Source organism: Haliotis rufescens, unplaced genomic scaffold (assembly GCF_023055435.1).
Source record: "Haliotis rufescens isolate VD_foot unplaced genomic scaffold, xgHalRufe1.0.p SCAF_13, whole genome shotgun sequence".
Taxonomy (NCBI): domain Eukaryota; kingdom Metazoa; phylum Mollusca; class Gastropoda; order Lepetellida; family Haliotidae; genus Haliotis; species Haliotis rufescens.
In genome coordinates this window covers 26381149-26406430 of record NW_025963813.1, presented here as the reverse complement: position 1 = coordinate 26406430, position 25282 = coordinate 26381149, and the positions used below count along the sequence as shown (strand labels likewise).

Below are 25282 nucleotides of genomic sequence, written 5' to 3'. Positions count from 1 at the left end.
TAAATTTGCCAGATTATCTCCCCTGATCCACATTTTGCAACTCCGTCTGAATGGGGGTGCATGAACTACAATGTTTGCAAGTTTGAATAAGGTCAGACAGAGAACACATGATGTACACAAGCCAAGTTCTACTATGTCTGCTATCTGGTTACCCGTCATCCAAACAGTCCATCGAGACAGAGTTATTCCATCATCAACATGTACACTACAATGTTCGAAATTAAGCATGAATGTCAAGAGGTCCTTGTCATAACCCTAGTGTTAGTTGTTATAAAAGCTGGGGGGTCTCTAGATTCCTATATGAGCAAACCTCAAGTACCCCAGGACCCCTGTTTGTTTCAGACATGATTGTTATGATTGCAAAAGTATTTCATCACAGATTTCATGATTATTACATTAAGTAATACGTTACCACTGTTATACCGAGGCTGTTGTCTCCCACAACTGCTGCTATAGCGAAATCTACCACAGAGATCTCAATTACCTCATGCAGCACGTGCGTAGCCACCTAGCTGCCATGTGACACCCTTCACTCTTGTCTCCTTCGCTTGCGTTAGCAAGACGTGTATCCTACTGCTGAAGCGTTCCTCGAATATTCGGTGATATTTATTATAGTTTTTTCTCTAATAAACTGTGCTTTTATGGGGCGTTGCGGTAGCTACGCTTGGATATAATTTTCCCGCCAAACGGAGAATTTTTCCCGCCCTTTTTTCTCTAGACTTGCGGGGTTCACGTATGCACGTTTCCCCTGTTCTTGTATGTTTTGGGGTTAACATCACTTATTTCTCTATATGTTATATGTGTATGTTATATGTTCACATTGCTCGTTTATTTTCTTGTGCAAATGTTCGTTTGTGAATCATTGTGGTGCGTGGGTTGTAACCATGTTTTGCTCTTTGTTCATAGAATCAAACAATGTCTGACATGGAAATGTCCCCGGTTTCAACCCCCTCTACCCCTACTCCTCGGAGTTGCGGGGTGTGCCGCAAATTCTTGTCGTCCCGGGATCCCCACGTTGCCCTCGGTGCAGGGTTCCTTGCGGGGACACCCGGTGCACCCTGTGCGAAGGTCTGGGGCCTGCAGAGTTTGAGCGTTACCGACTGTACGTCCAGTCTGTCTACACCCCTGTGGTGGCCGGCTCGTCCGGTCGGGGTCCCCGTTACCTCCACCGTCGTGGAGAAAAGGGTCCTTCCCGGTGCATGACCTTGCCTTTCCCGAGGCTGGTCCTACCGCGGAAGCCCATGTTGAGCGTTTGGGTGTCCGTGCCCCACCGGCTTCCACGGTACCACAAAGTACCTTGCAACAGCTGGACACCCTCGCTCGACACTCCATGCTGGCAATGTCTCATGGAGACACATACCTGGCTGCAGCGGCCAGTCTGGTCGAAGGTTCTCCCACGGACCGAGATCAGCGCATTTATAACTGCCTGCTCGGTTTAAATGTTTCCCTGGAGTACGTTGCCGGGGCTTTGGCCTTTATTTCCGGCACGTGCCATTTTCTCCGGCGCCAGTCGTATCTGGTTGCCTCAGGGTTGGACGCTGCTAATCAGGAGGTGCTCCTTTCGCAGCCTTGGTCTGCTTGGACCCTGTTTAATAACAAGATCCCTGGGGTTCTGAAAGAACAACAGGCCGCTGTGTCTGCCGAGGCCTCTCGGCACACACTGGATCTTGTGGGGTCCTTGCATAGGCGCCTGGGTGCAGCTCCTAAGCGGAGCGTGCCCCAGGATGCTGCGGCCGACAGGCCTAAAGGGTCGGGTTCTTCTTCTTCCGGTAGGAAGCCCCGCCCTGAGGGCTCCGGTAAGGGCCATCAGTAGCCCTTTCGCGGGAAGAAGGGGAACTGGGGGAAGCCCAAGTCTTCTAAGGACGGCAAGGGCCCCTCCAGGTGACTCTTATTGGAGGGGTTCGTATGCCGACAGCGCCAACTTCGGTTGGCCCGTAGGTGAACCCGAGTCACTTGGCCCTGGACAGTTGCGCCTGCCGCAGCCTGTCAGGCCCCCATCTCCTTCCCCAGTGGTAGCCAGACTCCAGACTTTCTGGGAGAATTGGGAACAAGTTTTCGACGCCCCGTGGGTGGTCAACACGATTCGGTACGGCTATCGGCTCGATCTCAAAGGGAGTCTGCCGCTCACCGTTGCTGAACTCAGAATGATTCACAACTTGAAATCGTTCAACGAGTTCTACCTGCACAAGCCGCCCAAGTTCAGAATGTTGAGCTTGGCGGACCTGAAAGCTCTGATCATGCCGGCCGACTGGCTAGCTTCGATCGACCTGAAGGATGCTTATCTGCATGTTCCGATTCACTCGGATCATCACAAGTATCTCAGGTTTGTCTTTAAAGGCAGGCACTACGAGTGGGTTGTACTCCCATTCGGTCTTTCATCCGCTCCGTGGCTGTTCACCCGGTTGACCACCCCCATAGTGGATTTCCTCCACCGGAGGGGTGTCCGGTACTTTGCGTACCTGGACGACTCGCTAGTAGCAAATCGAATGATGGACACGCTGTCTCAGCAGCTCAATTTCGCACTTCGGCTCTTGAGCAATTGGGGTGGATTGTCAATCTCCCCAAGAGCGAGTTAACCCCCTCTCAGAACTTCAGTTCATCGAAGGTCGGTTCAACACGGTGATCCATCGCCTCTTTGTCCCCCCAGACCGGTGGCACAAGATTCAGGCGATGATTGCCAAAGTCTTAGCGGTGCAACAGACTGTTCACTTTTGGGAACAGCTGTTAGGGTTACTTGTGTCAGCCCAGGACCGCACCGAACGGGGTCGTCTCCAACTCCGCCCGCTGCAACGGTTTTTAATCCAGTTGTTAGCACAGGAGGAGAACAGTGCGACCGTCTCCCTCCCGGATTGGCTCCGACCACATCTGGAGTGGTGGACGGTCCCTTACAATGTCTTATCAGGAGTCTCTATGCGCCCCTACCGGGCCACATTGAACCTGTATACAGACGCCTCTCTAGTTGGCTGGGGCGCCCATCTAGAGGGGGAGGTGAGCTCGGGGCTGTGGTGCGTAGATGAACAAGGCCTTCACATCAATTGTCTCGAGTTCAAGGCAGTGATCAACGCAGTCAATCACTGGAAGCATCGTCTCATCGACGCCCGGCTCATGCTGGCAACCGACAACACAACGGTAGTGTCCTATGTGAACAAACTGGGGGGAACCCACAGTCACTCGCTACTCGATCTCATGTTGGAGTTTTTCGCTCTGGTGGACAGTGTCCCGTGCCAGATACGCGCCCGTCACATCCCAGTTGTGCGGAACGTACTGGCCGACGCTCTATCGAGGCCTCAGGACCCGAGCCCCACAGAGTGGATGCTGAACCCAGTAGTGTTTCAGTGGCTGTGTGAACGTTTGGGTCGTCCGATGGTCGACCTGTTCGCAACACGGTTCAACAATCAACTCCCGTTGTTTGTATCACCAGTCCCGGACCCGAGGGCCATCGATCACGATGCTCTCGCGTTAGACTGGACGGGCTTGGACGCTTATGCTTACCCGCCGACAGCGTTGATACCACACATTCTAAGCCGGCTCCGAGGAGTTTGCTGTCGAATGTTACTGATCGCGCCCATGTGGCCGAACAGATCGTGGTACCCCTACTTGCTGACCAAGGTCACGCAGTCGCCACTACCACTGCCTGTGAGACCAGATCTCTTGATCCATCCTCACACCAGTCAGCTTCATCCAAACGCAGGGCAGTTCAATTTGCACGCGTGGATGTTGTCACCGAGCATCTAAGGAGTAAAGGTTTTTCTCGTTGGGCGTCTCGGGCATACGTTAGTATGCATCGTGATTCTACCCAGAAGGTGTATAATGCACGTTGGGTTATTTTCACGAAGTGGTGTTGTAAACATCACATTCATTCGCCAGATAAGGTATCAGTGCAGGATATGGCTCGTTTCATGTCTCACTTGCGAGAGACCCGGAAACTCTCCGGGGGTTCCATTGCCAACTATGTCTCGTCCGTTGCTACGGTACGGGACGTTGCTATGGGTACCAGTCTCTCCAAAGAGCCGGTGATACGGGGTATTATCAAGGGTTTCAAACAGCAAGATCTTAAGAAGGGCCGCCTTCGGGCACCGGCCGGGGATCTTTCCCTAGTGTTGAAATCACTTACGGAAGCTCCGTATGAACCCTTGCATAGTGCTTCGTTCCGGCATGTGACTTGGAAAACAGCATTTCTCCTCTCCTTTGCCACGGCGGCACGTGTATCCAAAATTCATGCACTCGATGTCGCCAAAGTACGATTCGATAGAGGTGATGAAGGAGCGGTCCGCCTGGGCCTGCTCATGGGCTTCGTCGCCAAGAATCAGAGAATCGGGCAAACTGAGAGAGAATTCACTGTAAGATCACTCAAAGAAATCTTACATCCTGCTGATACTGGGGACAGAGCGCTGTGTCCGGTTAGGGCCCTTAAGTATTATTTTAAGGCTTCGAATGAACGTAGACAAGGACGTGACCGTCTGTTCATATCGTGTAACCCTAATCGCACGGTTGACATAACTCGCAACTCGATTGCGTTGTGGCTTCGTTCTGTCATCAATCTGGCGTACCGGTCTCGGGGGTTACCGGTAACGGGGTCAAACCCGCACGAGATCAGGGCGCTAGTGGCAACATTTGCCCTACACTCGAATATCTCTGTTCACAGAATATTACGAGGTTGTTACTGGCGTTCTGACTCGGTTTTTGCCAATCATTACCTCAGAAAGGTTTCTGATGAAGACGTGGAGGGGATGCACCGTCTTGGGCCGCTGATCGGGGCACAAGCAGGCATCTAGGGGGTGTGTCCAGCGCAATTCCAAACTCTGCAGTCGTCAGTCCTTGCACGATTGTCAATCTGGGTTGTCTCCAATGTTCCCACGCCGTAGGTACAGGAGTGGGGGTCCTGCAAACCAAGCGCACTCACACCACAGGTGAGGCTGGCTTTTTGTGTGTTTTGTCCTTATTTGTGTTTGACAATTATGCATTTAATTGTCTGTCGTGTATTCCATCCTTGTGATACATGCTTACGAATACTGGAAGTAGGTCACGCGCCTAATACATACGTTAAGTAGGCTTGCTCTGGGATATACGGTCTGAATGAAATTAATTTCCCTCTTTCGACTGTTTAACCTGATCTATGATTTAGCTCACGCAGATACAGTGTTCTCATCCGCTGCGGCGATGAAATACCTATCCAGTGGGGCCGTTTGGAGTCACCAATCGTTTTGGCAATGACGATTGAGCCTTATGGTATGCGCTTGACAGTGCTTTGGTATTCCTATAGGGTAACGCCTAGCTAGGTGCATGCGCATCGAGTGCTTCCACCTTGGTGTTTACTTCCGCTGGTCGGAAGGAACGCTAGCAGTCAGGATTCGGGTTGTAGGTGCTCCCCACCGCCTACTGTGGTAGTCAGCCTCGGTATAACAGTGGTAACGTATTACTTAATGTAATTTGTAGAATTTTCCTATTCGGAATATTCTATAAGTAATACGTTACAACTGGGCTGCTGCCCGCCCGTCCGTCCCCTGAGCACCTTGCTCTCGCGAGAGACAAGAGTGAAGGGTGTCACATGGCAGCTAGGTGGCTACGCACAGGCTGCATGAGGTAATTGAGATCTCTGTGGTAGATTTCGCTATAGCAGCAGTTGTGGGAGACAACAGCCTCGGTATAACAGTGGTAACGTATTACTTATAGAATATTCTGAATAGGAAAATTCTACAAAATTCCATGTTTAGTAAACCAGGCGTTGACGTGTGTGAATGAGGAAACTGGAAATTTGAAACCAGCACAACACATTATCATGACTATATTGTTTGGAGACACTCTGAAGTATTAGGTTGTGCGTCATGTTAATACAGTGCATGAAGACCACCAGATAACCCGTCTGTTAAAACTTCTAAATGTTATGCTTAATTTGGATAATTTGGACTCCCAAATTAGTTTGAGACAACCAGGAACTCGACACATCTGTTTTGACTGATCTGAGTATACATGATGATAAATATGTCAGGAATTCTCAGGGACCTAAATGTGATTTCGAGACAACCGTAATGGCACACATCCAAGTCGACAAAATGAGGTTCATCTGTACTTACTTGCTATCACATTTTGTCATGTTGATGTGTGTGCAGTAACCCACACAGGACTGAGGCCCTCGATTACCAGATTACTGATACATTATTATTTCAGGTGAGCAGCCCCTACAAGTAGCGAGGTGTACCAAGATCATCAATGCAGACTCAGACGACCCTAAATACATTATCAATGTGAAACAGTTTGCCAAATTTGTAGTAGATCTTGGAGATCAGGTGGCCCCCACAGATATTGAAGAAGGCATGAGAGTTGGGTGAGTGGAATACACATGATGGATAGTACAAGAATTTTGTTTTTAGAATATTATGGAAAATAAGAATCTTGGCACTGTCAGGAAGTGAATGAGCATAACTTTTACAGCATTAGAATTGGCACTAGTTCTATTGTCCTTGCCAAACTGCCCAATGTTTAAGGTATCATAAAGACTATTAGAAATTTGCCATTTTTAAAAGGTTTTGCTATGTGTTATCATTATTAAGACTAGTGGACTAAAACTGTTAGTTTCTATCGCTGATAACAATATTATTGACTTTTTCAAAGCTTATATCACATTATCATCGTTTTATTCATAATATTCTTCTGTCAAACTTGGGTAATATGGCCTCTGTATTGTATCAAAGATATTTGTACCAACACTGTGGCATGTGTGGGCCAGTTGTCTAAGGTGCCACAATTTGCTGTGTAGTGTTACATCCATTGGGCATGCCAGAAACCCATGATCATAGTTTGAATCCTGATTATGTTTCTGATTAATATTCTAAAACGGTATGGTTTGTCATCACCATACTGTTGCCCTTGGATTTAACTGAAGTGGTAAACGTCTGAGACCTGCATAACTTGAGGCTTTTCTCTCACATCAACAATGATCATACTGACATGACATGGTATAATAACTGAAATATTGTTCCTACCACACTCACTGTTGCCAACATACACAACAAATTGTTATCAACATCCCTGTGATTTTAGGACTGTTTCTTGTAATAATGTCTGTATGTGGCAATGATGCCCTGCATGTTGTTCATTCAGAGTTGACCGCAACAAGTACCAGATTCACATTCCTCTCCCCCCGAAGATTGACCCCACTGTCACCATGATGCAGGTTTGTCTTGTCTCACACACTTTCCAGTTTCCTATTGCTTGATCAGAAAATTTATTTGTTCTCCAAACAATTAAAGCCAACTTGAGGGAAAATGAAAATAACTAACACCTTGATTATTTTGACATTACAAAACTTCTTTATACTGGAAACATTTCATTCATTTTTGTGCAGTTTTTTCCTTGAAATAACAGTGGGTAATCAGATATGAAGTTCTACAGTTACTAATTATCTGTTCTTCAAAGACCGCCTCCATGGTCTAGTGTCTGCCTGGAGAGCGGTAGGTCAGGGCTTCGATCCCGGGTCGTGTCATACCAAAAGATGTTAAAAGATGGTACTTATACCCTGCCTGGTGCTCAGCACTAAGGGGCTAAAACAAGGACTGGTTGGCTCGGAGTCAGTATACTGTGTCTGAGAGGGGTATACATGTTAAACTGTGGCATGGCATCTCAGTGGGCTGGCACTACAAAAACAGCATTAGTTCGAACTAGTACAAGCAGTAAGGGACTAAAGCAAGGACTGGTCTGCTCAGAGTCGGTATGTTGTGTGTTGAGTCGGGTATTCATGTTGAATTGTGGCATGGTATCGGCATTAGTTTGGACAGTACAAGCAGCCACACACACATGTGCATGCCCATCACTCTAGGAGTGCAATAATCTTGAACGCAACGTTAAGCTTCATTTCATTTCACCTCACTTCACCTATTGTAGCCAGTCCTTTGCAAATGCTTGGTATTGATTTGTTCTAGACAGATACTTTGTTCCTCCTTGTATTAGCTCTATTCTGTGATGATTTCAGTATGTTGATTCTGTTCCAGGTTGAAGAAAAGCCTGATGTGACGTACAGCGATGTGGGTGGCTGTAAAGAGCAAATAGAGAAACTACGAGAAGTTGTGGAGACACCTCTCTTACATGTCAGTATTCGCCTGATTTCTGGAATTTAGATCATTTGAAAACTTTTATTGATATCCATGCCAAACACAACATGAAGATAATAAATATCAACACCAGCAGCAGCTTTTGAATCGATGTTATCATGGTTATTGAAGGCTTATCATATATTGGTTATTGTAAATTATTTGGATTTAGCTATTGAAGTCAAACCATGGTCTCTGTTCCTATTAATAAACAAAATATTTGACATGCTGATACTGCCAATTGATTGATAAGATTGAAGCATACAATACTTAGTACTAAGTACTCTGTAGGGACCCAGGAAAATGTGTCCCCAGCATCTCATTGCTAGTTGTAAGAGGTCAACCCATGGGCATTCTGTATCATAATTGGCCTCTAAGAGGTCAACCCATGGGCATTCTGTATTATAACTGGTCTCTAAGAGGTCAACCCATGGGCATTCTGTATTATAACTGGTCTCTAGCAAGCTATGCTGGTTGTAAGAGGCAGCGATGAAATGGGTGGTCAGCCTCGGTGACTTGGTTGATGGCATGTCAGTGTAACCCAACAGTGAGAATCATTGCTCACAATGACAAACACTGGATTGTTTGATCACAACTCGATTATTTACAGGCTGCCATCATATGGCTGGAATACTGCTGAGTGTGGTGTTATACACACACAGTACTGAGTAGACATGATATTCTCAAGGAAGATAACTCTTGAATTCTGTGATGCCTGTGAAATTTTATACAAGCTGCTGTTGTGTTGAGTCTGCAGCTGGTAGGATTCTTTTTGAATAGTAATTATTGCCATACTTATCAAGCTCTTTTGTTAATGTTGTTCATATTCAAAAAAAGAGATTAGATCAAAGTATTGGGCTGACTGGTCTTTGGTCATGTAGAATGAGTGTTTTGTAAAATACATCTTCCCGAGGCAAGGGAGTTAACTGACTGTTAAAGCAGTGTCCACCATTGCCGAACTGGCTGGAATTTCTAGGTTCAATCGTAGCACCACCAGTGGCTATTATGAGTTATGTCCAACCATTTCCCTCCTGTTGACCAATCAGTTTCCACCTCTGATATCACTTACATTTGCTTCAAACAAAATGGCGGTGCCCAGTCAGGGCGATCTAATCGATAATCAAGATCTGTATTGTAATAAAATAGGGCTTACTTCACGTAGTACATCAAAACATGTGAGCACCTTGATAAAAAAACATGAAAAGATTTTTTTTAAATATCTGTAGAACTAAGTTCATGGTACGCATGCTTTGTAAATCCTGCAATCGACCGAAATCTGCACTACATGTTACGAACCAGATGTCAATTTCATTGGGCAATTTTGATTGGACTATGCATAGATTCATTAGTCCAGCCACAATTCAAGCCTTGGTGGAAACTGGACTTATATTGTCAGTTAACTCCCTTGCCTCGGGGAGAGGAGTGAAACAGTGTTTACCTGGACTGTCGACACCTCTCTGTTTGCTGTATATGAGTATATCAGGATATCTGGGCCTGACTGGAGGCACAGATTGGCGACTTCAGTTTCAGCATCAATATCCTTGCATTGAGTAACACCAATCCATCGGTTGCCTTCACTTGCCACATGTACAGATCTCCAATTAAATCTGACTGTCATGCTATGAACACTAGCTCCTGTTTGGAATATGAAAACATCCTTGCATTCTGAGTTAAAGTGAACTAGTTGTATTTTCTAGTTGCATCCCTTTGGCACACTAGTAACCTATGATTGTGGGTTCAAATCCCAGTTCAGTCTGATTATGTTTCTTGGTTGGTCTCACCAAAGTGGTAAACATTTGAGACCTGTGTTCCTTTGGGCATTCCTCCCACATTAAGCTGACGCTCTGATATACCTGGAATACTGTTCAAAATAGCGTTAAACCTAACTCACTCATTCACTCACTATGTAGTAATCTTTGTGACAAAATAAGACAATTCTCTTCATTTTTGTCCAGATATCTGAATATTGCAGACATGCAAAGATTACCTAAAAAACTAATTCAAGAGGAAGTTACTTTTTTGCCAAAAGTATAAGTACATTTCAACAAATATGAACACAAGACATTCTAATGTAGAAGTTTTTTTGTCATCATCATCAGTTTTGCATAGTAATGTCTTCAAATTGGTTCCAGCCTGAAAGGTTTGTCAACCTTGGTATTGAGCCCCCCAAGGGAGTGTTGTTGTTTGGGCCCCCAGGAACAGGGAAGACCTTGTGTGCCCGGGCCGTCGCTAACAGGACAGACGCCTGCTTCATCCGAGTCATTGGATCAGAACTTGTACAGAAATATGTGGGAGAGGTATGTCGTCATATGCTACTCCACTTTTAATCGGGATGTTTTTATCTTTCCATGATGCATAAGACTGATTCTCACATGTCAACTGTATATTTAAATAGAATGACATCTCTGATCACCCCTATCAAAACCATGTAAACTGCCAAGTCGTAATATATTTGCAATATGACGCATTTGTTGATGCACATAAATTGAATGTTTTGGATATCTGCTGGTATGATTTCTGTTCACTGCACAACTTGAACTGTCGTGTATCTGGAATATGATTTAGTTTAAGTTAATCTGAAGTGATGGAGCTGGGAATAATTGATGAAAGTCAAACTGTCAAATACAGTCTATGCTGAATGAATTGCTGAAATCACTCATTAAACAGTCTTGTTAATCTGACACAAAGATCCACTTACTCTGTGGTCATCTGCCCACGAGACGAGTTGACTGGTAGCTGCATATTACAACGGCTGCAAGGATAAACTTGCTTAACAATAAATAATTAATGCAGTAAAAAAAAGGAGAAGATTAATCACATGCTTAGATTACCTCAATCTCACTAATATCAGATACAAGTTCTCACTATCGCCGAGGACATCCCATTACAGAACGACCTTTCGCGAACTATAACCGACCAATGAAATGACTAAAGTACTCATGGAAATGAAAATAAACTGTTTTGCTGGATTTAATAATCGACACAAAGCATTACGTAGATGTAAATACGAATTAACAAAACAACTGGAAAAGTACTAGTCTGGATTTGCTAGTTTTATCTCGGTGCTCAATACAAAATGTACTTTACAGGAGGTAATTTGTAGGCACTTTCAACATTCAAAAATAAAAGTCCAAATTGACATGGCAGAAACAGGCTATAGGCATTATGTAAATTAGCCTGGAAAAAAGTTATCAAAACAACAATAAAAATAACAGCTATGTTTATGTACATAATAATAATGACATGTAAGTTGTTGTTGAAGAAGGGAATATGTTACTTTTACGTTCTGATATTTTGACGATGATTCACTATCCCACAATGCCATTCACAAATCACTAACCACTCACAAATCACATGCACGTGGGTTTCAAGCAACTGTTTTCACCTGTCGTCAAGGTGTCATAGGTCATGGACATTCACCTTGATCTGCTAACACCTGGTTATGCTCAGTTTCACAATAGTCTGTTTTGTTCATATTTTTACACACTTTTACATGTAAAAAGACATAAAAACCTTTGTGCCAAGGCCCAATTAGTACTAATTGAGTTGTTTAAATATTTATATATTTTGTATATTAGCTGCATTTATTTAAAATCTGAGATTGAAAAAACAGGTTTTTCCATTTCCATGAGTACTTTAACAGGAAGTTGAATCAGTCATACAGTCCATAACAGTTGTTTAGTGTTAAGCTTTAGAGGTTGCATGTTAATTTAACATAACAATATGAATAGTTCCTTTTTCATTTTTTTTATTACTTGTTTGTATCAATATCTTTTGTGTAGTTATCTGATTTTCAATCATGAATGTTGATACTACTTAATTTGGTTTAGGGAATACTGTTAAAACGGTGTTAAACCCAACTTACTCACTAATTTCCTTTATCCGACATACTTGTTAATCCAACATAATCATATGCAACCAACCATGTTGGATTAATGGTACTATACTGTATATGGCATAATATACAATATAAAAAGTGAATTAATTCCCATGTTGCATATTCCTTTTGGCAAAAGGGAATGAGAGAAGTGCAGTAACATTCAATAAACTATGACCTCAGTACAGTGGATCTGCGATGCATGGCGTCAAACCACTGTATGACCTCAACAATGTCGCTGAAGGATTTTATCTATTTGCACACCAATATAGAGAAATTGTGATGTTTTCTTATAGATTATCGTTTTATCCATATGTGATTAAAATCTTTTTGAAAGTTTAATGCTATTAATGACAAAATAAACTGTGAATATGGCATGGCAGTTCACCCAGCACAATAGCTAGATTATTTAAATAATAAAGTTAAATTAGCTAGATTATTTAAATAATAAAGTTAAATACAGATCTACGGATAACCTTACAGATGTATAATAGGAAGCAATTTAAGATGACATGCTTTGATATCTTTTCTAGTATTTTCAGTGTGAATTGATTAGATTTGGCATGTTCATATTGCACTACAGGTAATGCTGTGCATATGGGCAGCTTTGTATCACATGATGATGTATCAGTGTTCTTGTGTCACCCCTGGGGGAATAGGTCTTCAGCAACTCATGCTTGTCGGATCAGCAGCGATAGAAACTAACTGTTTTTGTCCACTAGTCCTTACAACGATAACAGATAGCAAAACCCTTTAAAATGGCAAATTTCTACTAGTCCTTCTGATACCTTAACTATTGGGCATTTCGGTAAGGACTTTAGGACTAGTGCCAATTTCTAACACTGAACAGGCGATTAACGACATTGGGTGGTCAGGCTCGCTGACTTCGTTGATGCATGTCACCATATCACTGGACTGTCTGGTCCAGACTCAATTATTTACAGACCGCCATCATGTAGCTGGAATATTGCTGAGTGCGACATTACACAACAAACAACTCATTGTATTGTAACACCATTAAACAGTACTGTACACATTTGTCCATGTAAGTTTCTTTGTTATTCAGGGTGCCAGGATGGTCAGAGAGCTGTTTGAAATGGCAAGGTCAAAGAAAGCATGTATTGTCTTCTTTGATGAGATCGATGCTATTGGAGGTTAGTTTGAAACTGTCTTGCAAATCAGTAATGTTCTTTATGAACTTTGAACAAACATTAATTTGCTGTCATTGAGCACGATTTGAATAAGTTGAATTTACCACTTTTTTTAACAGTGACAGCTTAGTGTAGGAGGAAAGTTCAAGGAGATGCTGGTCTTTGCATTAGGTGGGGTTTTCTGTGGTAGAAGTCCTTGTCAACCTTATTGCAAGATAGAAAAACCTTTGTATTCATTCTTCACATTCTAACCTGTGATGAAATCTATCACAACACAGGCTGCACAGGCTGCACAGGCTGCACAGGCTAAAACCAAGGGTCCCTGTGCAGTGGTTTAGTGTTGCTGCATCTGTTCAGGTGTCCTATGTGCAGTAGTTTAGTGTTTTTGCATCTCTTCAGGTGTCCTGTGTGCAGTGGTTTAGTGTTGCTGCATCTGTTCAGGTGTCCTGTGTGCAGTGGTTTAGTGTTGCTGCATCTCTTCAGGTGTCCTGTGTGCAGTGGTTTAGTGTTGCTGCATCTGTTCAGGTGTCCTGTGTGCAGTGGTTTAGTGTTGCTGCATCTCTTCAGGTGTCCTATGTGCAGTGGTTTAGTGTTGCTGCATCTCTTCAGGTGTCCCGTGTGCAGTGGTTTAGTGTTGCTGCATCTCTTCAGGTGTCCTATGTGCAGTGGTTTAGTGTTGCTGCATCTCTTCAGGTGTCCTATGTGCAGTGGTTTAGTGTTGCTGCATCTGTTCAGGTGTCCCGTGTGCAGTGGTTTAGTGTTGCTGCATCTCTCTTCAGGTGTCCTGTGTGCAGTGGTTTAGTGTTGCTGCATCTGTTCAGGTGTCCCATGTGCAGTGGTTTAGTGTTGCTGCATCTGTTCGGGTGTCCCGTGTGCAGTGGTTTAGTGTTGTTGCATCTGTGTTCAGGTGTCCTATGTGCAGTAGTTTAGTGTTGCTGCATCTGTTCAGGTGTCCCGTGTGCAGTGGTTTAGTGTTGCTGCATCTGTTCAGGTGTCCTATGTGCAGTAGTTTAGTGTTGTTGCATATGTGTTCAGGTGCACGATTCGATGACGGAGCTGGGGGAGACAATGAGGTCCAGAGAACTATGTTGGAGCTCATCAACCAGCTGGATGGTTTCGACCCCCGTGGAAATATCAAGGTTCTCATGGCAACAAATAGACCCGACACCTTAGACCCTGCCTTGATGAGACCGGGGCGTCTTGACCGGAAGATTGAGTTTGGTCTACCAGACTTAGAGGTATGTGCTTTGACTCCATATTTTTTATGTGGTTCAGTGTTATGTTTGTTTTATTTCTGTAGATGAACTGTACTTCTCAAAAAATGTATTTGCTTTGGTTACAACATGATAAAAAGACACTGATGCAGACAGAATAAGATGGCAGATTTTTTAAGGGGTCCTACACTCCTGTTCACAACATATTTCAAAAGATATAGAATCTTGGCCATTTGATTAAGCATGTCAAGCATAGATGTAGGTGAAGTGTTTAAGACTCCAGTGTACATGTTCGTCGAGTGGAAGCTGATGAATCATGATGAATGTAAAGAATACGGTTCGAAATAGTGTTGGGAATCTACCTCTACATTTATGAATGATAATTGACATCAATCAATAATTTATTGACAGTGAATGTTGACACTCTCAGATTATTGTGAGCTGAGGTTACTATAGAGAACAGAATGTTACTAGACCAATGTAGACTCAGGCTTTGGACTAGTGGCTAAAGTCGCAGACTGCATATAGTAGGGATTTGAAATGTGTTATTAACCATGCAAACTCACAGGCTTCACTGTTTCATATCACTATGATCTAGATGACAACTGCATCTCTCACTCTGATCTGTTCCAGGGAAGGTCTCATATATTCAAGATTCATGCCAGATCTATGAGTGTGGAGAAGGACATCAGATATGAGCTCCTCGCACGACTCTGCCCCAACAGCACAGGTTTGTTGCGATTACTCGGCCCAAATACATCAATATTTATATAAATCAAACAAATTAACTCATGTTGGATCAGTGGTTGGTGCCCTTGAGGATATCGTGCCTATATAATGTCAAAGACAATTGGGACAAAATCCTTTCAAAAAGTTATACAATTAAATCAGTGATAAGTGCAGTAGTTTCAGGATATCCATTTTGATCCTGAACTAAATTGAAATGTTTAGTTTTGGAAACATGTTTAAGGGCTTGTAAATTGCTGTCATATTTACTGCAGTTTTGCTGAATCTTGTTTTTCTTATCATGTAACAAGCATTATATTGAGTTCAGATTCTAGTATTTTGGGGGATTCGAACCCACACTCTCAGAGTCAGGCACCTAATCTGAGTCCACAATCTAACCCACTCAGCCACCGAGGCTTCCACAAAAATGGAAGTCCGACAACTGGTAGTCGAGATCACATATTTGTGTACCCCTCTGACAAGTGTAATCTTAATCACGTTAATGATGCATAGTTGGTATATAGTGGAATCTCATATGAGGATGCAGGGCCAGAATATGTCGCTCGTTTACGATTCTTGTTGTAAGAGTCTCTGTGAATGGGTTGATTGTGGGTCAATGTACCCTGAGTCGTATTAACTGTTTTATCCTGGCCAGACTTTCAAAAACCTTTATAGCATGTTTTGTAAAATTATTCTCGAGACTTTTATAAAAATGGCATTTTTTACTTATCTTGCATTACTCCTTAATGCATTCACTGCTAAACTTACGACAACAAAAAGACAGCGCACAGCAGTGGTCTTGGGTGAAGAAATAAAGTTGTTTCAAAGTCCCAATCCTTCTTTTCGTTTCGACCATCGCCACTGTCATGTGACCTTGATGACAAGTCACCTTCCTCACATCACTGCCTGTTGTGCTACAGCAAGGACGTGCCTCAGCAGAGCTCTTCAAATTGGATAAGGGAGCACAGGTGGCCCGGTCGTCTAAGGTGCCGCGATTCGCTGTGCAGAGTTGCACCTCTTGGGCACGCCAGAAACCTATGATTGTGGGTTCGAATCCCGGTTCGCCCCGATTATGTTTCTATGTTTGTCAGTACCATACCTGTGCTCGTGGGTTTCATCGAAGTGGTTTATGTCTTAGACCCGCATCACTTTAGGCTTTCCTCCCACATTAAGCTGACATGCCGCGATATAACTGGAATACTGTTAAAAGCACCGTTAATCCCAACTCACTCATTCAAATTGGATCATTTTAGACCTTCAGCTTCGGTTATAATTCTGAATATCATCTGCAATGGGTGATGTATTCTTTTCATATTACTTTCACCAAGTTGTGTTGTTTTATGTGGGTGATTTAGGCGTAAAAAGACTTTGTCATTTTTCCCACCACATACTCGTTGTTTCCCACCATTTTGAATTTCTATTACAATCATTTACCTGCAAAGGTAGTCAAATTGTTTACAATTCTCAGCTACGTATGTATAACATAGTCATGTGTTTTTAAATACTACTAGCTTTGGCGTTACATTGAGTTTGCGTGTATCAATAATATGTATACACTTTCAAATCTGCTGATAGAATACTGTTTAATTCTATGGCAATATTCTCACACCGTTTCATCAACCATTCTATATTTTGCGTAACTTATGTTTGCGCATTGTACTAATTGTCGTGGATAAAATCTTCCAAGATACTTATCAATGTTGTTTGGCATGCACGCAGATTTGCTCTCCAAACTTTAAATGTAATTGTTTGGTTAACTCACTCTCAAGTGAGTTTTGCAATCTATTGACAGGTTACTCTCAAATGTATTTTGCAGCAATCCCCTCGAGTGGCGAGGAAGATGTCACAATCGCTAGAGGTTAGCGATGGACATGCTTCTGTCATTACTAACCAGCCATTATTTTTGGTGGCTAATATTGATCCGTCATTGTGACTGAAGATGTGCATCTTCCACCGAAATCGACGTTGGCGCTCACATCTCAAGATGCCTTGATGGGGATAGCGCAGGCATAAGCCATTACCCAGTAATCACAGATGAGCATTGCATCTCATACACCTACGCTGAGGGCAGTGCCTGCCTACCACCCAGGCGCCTCAACAATGATCCAATCATCACAGATGAGCATTGCTTCTCATACACCTTCGCCGAGTGCAGCGTCTGTCTACCAACCAACCACCTCTACAATGACATCAGCCCCAGGGCTTACAGCGTACTCTGTTACGTAGGCAACAAATGATGAGCTAAGCGCTGATCCAACAATTTATCCAGCGCAGCAGATGTACGCTCAGGCCTAAGCACTGTTCCAGAACACTATTAGGATGCAAAACATGTGCAGTCTATGGCACACCTGTATCCTGCGCCTATGCCTATGTATCAGACGCCTGCGTCAGCTACATCTATGGCACAAGTGTTAACGCCTACACAGGCGTCTAACGTATACCAAACACCTAATATGCGTTCTCATACAGTGCATACATGGCTAGGCAGCGCTAGTATGCCAGCGTGTACGGGGACATCGGCGCATAACTCCTTATCACCAGGAGGGTCATCAAAGCATTCTAAAAGAGGGTGCTATGCACCGGAGCAGAAGCCCATCGCCGTCTAGGCTAGTGCATCAACATCGCTCTGACTCGTCTGACTTATCAAATGGCGAGGAAGTCGATTCCTCTGTGGAATGGAATACGCATCTCGGCTTAGCGCAAGTACCCGATTGGGTAGCAGACCGTCTTGTCAGTGGCGCCCTCCCCTGGTAACGGGGTGGATAAAAGGGACACCATATGGTCACATTCTACATCGTTGCCGGTGACAGACATGATTAGGTCATTGGACAAGGACTTCTCCAAGCTTACACTTGCTCCGTCAGTCAAACTACCCAAGTTTAGGAAGGATGATTTTCCTATCGCAGACCAAGCTCATAGTTCAGATGAAAACATTCAAAGGATGATGGGATCGTCAGGACCAACCACCCTTAAGGTACAAGGTCCCAGATTTGCGTTTATAGAAACGGAAATCAGGCGTGTACTGAAACATCGTCAAGGCATCATTTCCAGACTATGGTGAAGTTCCAACAGCTTCTGATTGACCATATGAGAAACCATCTTAAGGCCGCTCTGGCAGAGATTACCCTCACACACATACTTTCCAACATAGTTTTCCAACTGGGACTCTTGAGTTCAAGCGCAGGCTTCTACGTCAACCTTAGTCATCTTCTTCCCTGTTCAATGAACAGATTGCAGACACGCACACCAAAGTTCCCAATGACGCTTGGGATGAGACCGCATTCAAGGCTCTAGAGAACGTCTCTCATCGTCTATCCCTGCGGGCTGACAGGTCAGGCAGTTATAAGCCTAGACGCGCATCTCTAAAGGAAGGCCAAGACCAGGACTCCCTTCATGGGAAATGGGCGTGACAGAATCAACCTCAAGGTTCTTATCAATCCCTTCATGGTAAATACAAAGGCAGGGGAGGTGATAAGAGGGGTAAACACTGAAGTGTTGGACAGTCATGTCTAGCGACTCCCTGCCTCACGTAGGCAGAAGACTGGTCCAGTTTTCCCAAAACAGATTCATTCTCAAGGATGATTACATACTCAACGTCCTACGTCACTGTTACCGTCTAGATGTAGAGGTAACTCCACCATTGTCCACAACTCCTCCGCTTTGGAAATATCCAAGAAAGCAACATCTGATATTAAAATCCGACATAGACATACTGTTGGTGAAAAGAGCTGTAGAGCTGGTTCACACGCCATAGTTAACACTGGGGTCTTATTTTCACATCTGCCTGGTACCCATGAAGGACTCAGACAAGAAGATATGATCCACAATCTGTCCGTGTTCAACGAATGTTATCTGAAGCATCCACCTTATTACCACCTCACCACATTGAGACCGAATTCAGAACACTCGACTTGCAGGATGACTACCTGCATATACCTATCCAACCAACGCTTGTACGCCATCAGGAATTTACCAGACGGATACTATATCAACTGGGATGGATAATCAACGAGGCGAAGTTGGAGTTAACTCCATCTTATCGGCTCCTGTTCATAGGAGGCCTGTTCCAGACAGACCAGGATCTCCTATCAGTACCGAGGGACAGATGGCTAAAGATTTTACGCCTCATGTCACCTGAACTACACCAACCACGCATGCTTCACCAATGGCAAGTGTTACTAGGGTTACTCACTTCGGCACAGGACTTAACCAGCAGACTGCGGCCAATTCAATAATTCCTGAACTCAAACATCAAGAGTCAGGATCCACACAAGGCCATCACTCTACGGGCCCATCTAAGACCTAACCTCAATTGGTGAGGGTAGAGTCGAAAGTCTTAGGAGGAGTCTCTTTATCCAGGTTATCCCCGATACTGCACCTCTTCGTAGACACCTCTCTCCACTGGTGGGGTGCTCTCCACAAGGCCAGACAGCCTCAGGGCTATGGTCTGGCGCTCATCAAAAGTGGCACATAAATAATCTGGTGTTGGAAGCGTTAATTCTGGCCATATCTCTTTGGCAGAATCAGCTACAGTCCACCCAACTCGCAATATCCACAGACATCAGCACTGTGGTGCAATCAGGGAACAACGCCCTCCCACTCCCTGCTTCAACAGACATTCAGATTTTTCCATCTAGTGTATCATCCGGAACTACAATTTACATCTTTAAAAGGTGTTAAGTGCGAAAACACCAAGACTCCATGACTGCACCACCACAACTCCTAGCCGAATACTTCCTACAATTGCGTACCCAAAAACACTTGAAAGGTAGCACCATTACTACGTATTTGGTTGCACTTAACTCAGTGTTGGCCATTCCAGAAAATCGCAAGATGACTAAGGTCTGGGGACTACAGGCCCTACTACCCTCATTCAGGCTTGAGGATCAGAAGGCCAAGTTCCACCCCCCTGCTTAGGACTTGAACATGGTACTTCGAGGTTTGCGAGGGCCCCCTTCGAGCCCCTCTATGCATCCTAATTTTATGACCTCACCAAGAAAACAATATTTTTCTTGGCATTAGCCACGGTGGCACGGGTGAGCGAGCTACTTGCAATCAGTATCACCCGGGTTTGTTTTGAACATGGGATGCATGGAGCGGTACATCCCGGTTTGTTCTGGGATTTTATAACACAAATTAACTACAAGGCCAACCCGATCATTCCTTCACCATCCCACCAATATTGACCATTGTAGGAACGGAAGATGAGGGTGAACTTCTCCAAAACTAGGCGTGGTTCGAGGAGGCAGTTATTTAAACCCATATATCCTATGTCCACGACTGAAGTTATTCGCAACACAATATCTCTATGGTTACACGCAGTCATCCTTCAGGCTTACGAGATCGCTAAACTAGATCCTCCAAGAGCGAATAATCCTCACGATATCAGGGCGTTAGCCTCGACTATTCGAACGATCACGGAAGGATGTTTTTAGAGGTCCGAAACACTTTTCGCTAGTCATTATCTTCGCGATGTGACTCTCGAGGACATTGAAGGCATGCGCAGTTTGGGCCCTCTGGTAGTAGCCCAAGCAGGTTACCAACCCCTGATGCAAATACTGAACTCGCCCTGTACAGAGCCAGTCTATTTCCCCACGCAAGTCGCTGAGATTTGGCCAGTGGAAGAAAATAAGACAACCTCTTTTGTCAGGCCTTGGCTCTATGACATAGTTACTAAAGAACTAGCTGCCTAGCCAACATTTTCTTTATTACTAAATATGCATAGGGAACTACTCTTTAATTCCTATGTTCCTTCTGTAAGAAGATTGAACGACCCTTACGTAATGGCGTTTTTCCTGAGCTATTTCCACCTCCGCTTCTTTTTGTTGTCGTAAGGTAGGCAGTGAATGCATTAAGGAGTAATGCAGGATAAGTATACAAATGTAAAAAATATTTAGATTTTACTAATTGTGTTAATTTTCATTATATAACATGTATCATCATAACTCAAGGTTATTTATGATTGTATTGTATATTAAGTCAGAAAATTATTGCCACACAAATCGGTTACGACTATAAAACCTATTTCCTTAATTATATATTAAAATATACTATTCAACATCTGCTTTTTACCAAAACAGTCATCATCTTTGGTCAGAGGTGTGATCCAAAGCAAAGGTTGATTAGTGTAAAGAAGTCAGTTATCTCTTTATTATAACTGATTGTCACATTGTTGATATTCACAAAGCAGCAACCAGGCTGTGCTATTGGAGAACACAGTGTAATATAACATTGGGCACACACCCTACTTTGACGAGGGCTTGTCAAGTGTCCTATTACACATAAAAACATGTCATGTTATGGAATGAAGTAGAAGCATTTCCTTACTCTCAATGGTCTCATGTGTGGCAAGTCATTGTTTATTTCATGATAAAGAAAGTGCACTGGAGTATTTGTGTATGATAGTATTTTAGGAATAACATATTAAGGATGCAGTCATTGAAGAGCTTTGAGTGAGTGAGTTATGTTTATCGCCGCTTTTAACTGTAATCCAGTTATATCACAGCGTGTCAGCTTAATGTGGGAGGAAAGCCCGAAATGATGCAGGTCTTAAACATTTGCCACTTTGGTGAAACCCACGAGCACGGGTATGGTGCTCACAAACCTAGAACATAATCGGGGCGAGCTGGGATTCGAGGAGCTTTGATCATCACTATGCTTTCAATGTAAGACTAGAGTTCGGTAGACTTTATTTTCATTTCAGCTAGTGTTTACAATGGTTTATGACAGTTTCATTATTTGGGGTTGATGGCAGGGCCATGTAAAGTATCTTCTGGGTTTTTTCAAAACAATTTGTCAACAGATTGACTAATTCCCTTCAACATGTTCAGTAAATAACAGATTGACAAATTCCCTTCAACATGTTCAGTAAATAACAGATTGACTAATTCCCTTCAGTAAATAACAGATTAAATAATCAGATTGACTAATTCCCTTCAATATGTTCATTAAATAATCAGATTGACAAATTCCATTCAACATGTTCAGTAAATAATCAGATAAATTAATTCCCTTCAGTAAATAACAGATTAATTAATTCCCTTCAGTAAATAACAGATTGACTAATTCCCTTCAACATGTTCAGTAAATAACAGATTGACTAATTCCCTTCAACATGTTCAGTAAATAAGGGATTGACTAATTCCCTTCAACATGTTCAGTAAATAACAGATTAATTAATTCCCTTCAATAAATAACAGATTGACTAATTCCCTTCCAACATGTTCAGTAAATAACAGTCAATCCCCTTCAGTATTTTCAGTAAATGATCAGATTGGCTAATTCCCTTCAGCATGTTCAGTAAATAACAGATTAATTCCTTTCAACATGTTCAGTAAATGTTTGTTGTATTCATGCTATTAGGGTTTTCATAAACTCCACTGGCTATACATTGAACATAAAGTGGTGTAGAATTCTTCAAACACAGTGATACAGTAGTCTGCTGTGTAGCACTCAACATGAGTAACTGCTCATTATATAGCCTTGCCTCAAGGCGATGCTGCTACCACACACACTTCCCCTTGCTTCATAGTTACAAGGATGTAGAAAGATCTCAAGTGCTGTTTTCCTGCATGTATCTGATAGGCCTAACCACTCCACCCTTTGGCTTCATAACAGGAAACCTCCAAGTTAAAACTTCTATCCATACATAAACAACCAGAGTTATCTAAAACAATTATTGATTTAATTTGTCTACCAGGTTAACTCATCAGAAGTAAAGATCATTATCTGTGTGTTTATATTGATGACTACCACTATCATGAGACTTTTACTTGTCCTCAGCACGAGTGTCATACACTGTAGAATATTGCTACTTTACAAAACATACAAATTTGCTAAACATCAAACATTTGTTGTCAATGTTAGGATGATATATTTAAGAAATAAACGATGAGTAAGAGTTGTTTATCATTCAATAAAACACTGGAGGCAGAATAAAGCATGAGGGGCAGCCCTGTGTGGTTTATTCTCCCTGCAGCGTTTTATTGAATGACAAACAATGTCTATGAGTCATTTATTTCTTATATGAGATATTAAAATTATGAACATCCTCGTTGAGAATGTTAATATAATGTACAAGCTTTATAAATATTTACTCGTATTTATATAATGATGACTGCCTGAATACAATCCAACCTTAGCAATGTCGAACAAGTCCATTTTATGAACAATTTTATGAACAATTTTATGAACTTATGAAGTTTGGTATTTCACAGATATTTTCACATTTTTCAATGGTTTGACCATTGCGTTTAACTAAGTTGCCCAGCTACATCTATGGGGAACAACTCACTAGACACTTCCCTCTCAAAAATAACGTTGTCCAATTTTCGACGTCAAGTTGCGAGAACATGTTCAAATCTCCAAAAATGACGTCATAATAGAACAATGTTTTATCATGAAATAAACCACTTCGTTCTTTCGTTGTTCTTTGCAATATATCACATAGACATCTTATATTTGAGTAAAATGTGGTAAGAAAGTTGCTAGTGAGAGATAAGCTGAGAAACAGGTCGCTATATTTTCTTCATTCAAGACATATGCTACTTTACTGTTGATAGGATTATTTTTTATAGACATACAAAACTGATCCTCATAATATGTCAACAGTATATATTTATATTAAATGGCATATTTGATTGCCCCTATCAAAATGTGAGAAATATAATAGCCAATGCTGTCCCCACTGCAGTACCAGGAAGAACCATGTCACAAGAGCCTTGTCATGATATCAGTCATGTTTGTCTTGATAGGACACCTTCCTGCTGCAGCATCTACTGTCTCAGTATATTATATACGGGTCAGATTTAGTCCTAGTTTGCCCAGTACTACTTCCCTGTGTAACACACTGTCACCTGATAGCCTGTACTTACATCCTCGTCCAGCACTGAAAACAGATGCGGAGCTTGGTTTGTCATTACTCAACTCGCTTCTCACCCTGGAACACATATATGATTAATGAAAATTGATGCACATGTTATGCACTTTATCGTTATTATGTCTGTGTCAAAACATCACACTGTTAATTGAAAGTTTTCTTAGAACAAGAGTATTCATGAACATATCGGATAAGGTTTGTTGTGATGAAACAGTATTGAATGGTGGCTGTTGAAGTAGTGTGTGTTTACTCTTTATTATTGAAAGTCATTTGAATCGACCTTTCATGTTTTAAAACTATTTAACTCAGGATGTTGGACTATATGATGCAACATATGTCTTGAAATGTTTACTTGAAACAATCTTGCACTCTTGTTCAATAATTTAGTTTTGTGTGCAGGTACTGATATCCACTGTGTGGTAGCATGTCTGTTTTAGTGACATCTTGTGGCTATAAGTGCTGTGTTGTAGCATGTTTGATGTTGATTGTGACATCTTGTGGCTGCAGGTGCCGAGATCCGCAGTGTATGTACAGAGGCAGGGATGTTCGCAATCAGGGCCCGGAGGAAGATGGCAACTGAGAAGGATTTCCTTGAGGCTGTCAATAAAGTCATCAAAGCTTATGCCAAGTTCAGCGCCACACCAAGATACATGACATACAATTAGGAGGATCACATGATTAATTTAACATCATCAAAGTCATTAAAGTCATTTACCGTTTGTTGTCTTTTAAGATGTGTTGACCTCTTTTTGTCATCACTGTGGAGTACAATGTCTGGTAAATGTGAAATGGGTCTCCTGTTGCAGCATGTTAACTGACCATAAACATCTCGAGACAACATGGATTTGTGGATCATGAGGGACATGTATATGTGGTGGACATGTTCAACTGTGGGATAATTCCACCCTTCCACACTCCAGTACTGTGACTCAGATGGTCACAACTTCATTTGCTGATTAATAAACATTTCAGCACTTATTCTGTGTATGTCTTCACTTTATCTGGAAGATTCAAATGTCTAAAATCGACATTCCCATCCTATAACTTGGAAAACTGGTCTAGTATTTCAAAATAAAAAAGTTATGAATTTGAACATTATTCATGCACTGGTCATGTATTATTGGAAGGGGGTCATGGGAAAATGTTAAATTTTGACACACACACACACATGGGTGATACTATGTTAATGTGCTCAGGTTTCCTACACTTGATGAGTTAAAAATGCCAGGACTGGCAGCACAAGACCACCTACACAATGGCATCAGTCAGGGGGCAAGGCTGATCTGAAAACTACCATTAATCAATAATTTTTAGAAATGGGGCCTTTTATACTTATACACACAGCACAG

At 42.6% G+C, this 25282-nt stretch overlaps 1 protein-coding gene across 1 annotated transcript in view; it reads left to right on the top strand.

Annotated features, from left to right (window-relative positions):
* Positions 1-24911, top strand: part of LOC124110762 (26S proteasome regulatory subunit 7) — a 34980-nt gene extending 10069 nt beyond the window's left edge. The window contains exons 5-12 of the mRNA XM_046470152.2: positions 6169-6325; positions 7102-7174; positions 7989-8084; positions 10220-10384; positions 13031-13118; positions 14151-14353; positions 14963-15059; positions 24441-24911. Of these exons, the coding sequence (XP_046326108.1) occupies positions 6169-6325; positions 7102-7174; positions 7989-8084; positions 10220-10384; positions 13031-13118; positions 14151-14353; positions 14963-15059; positions 24441-24598 (1037 nt within the window). The 3' untranslated portion in view covers positions 24599-24911. The remainder of the gene's footprint in view (positions 1-6168; positions 6326-7101; positions 7175-7988; positions 8085-10219; positions 10385-13030; positions 13119-14150; positions 14354-14962; positions 15060-24440) is intronic.
* The last annotated feature ends 371 nt before the right edge of the window (positions 24912-25282 follow it).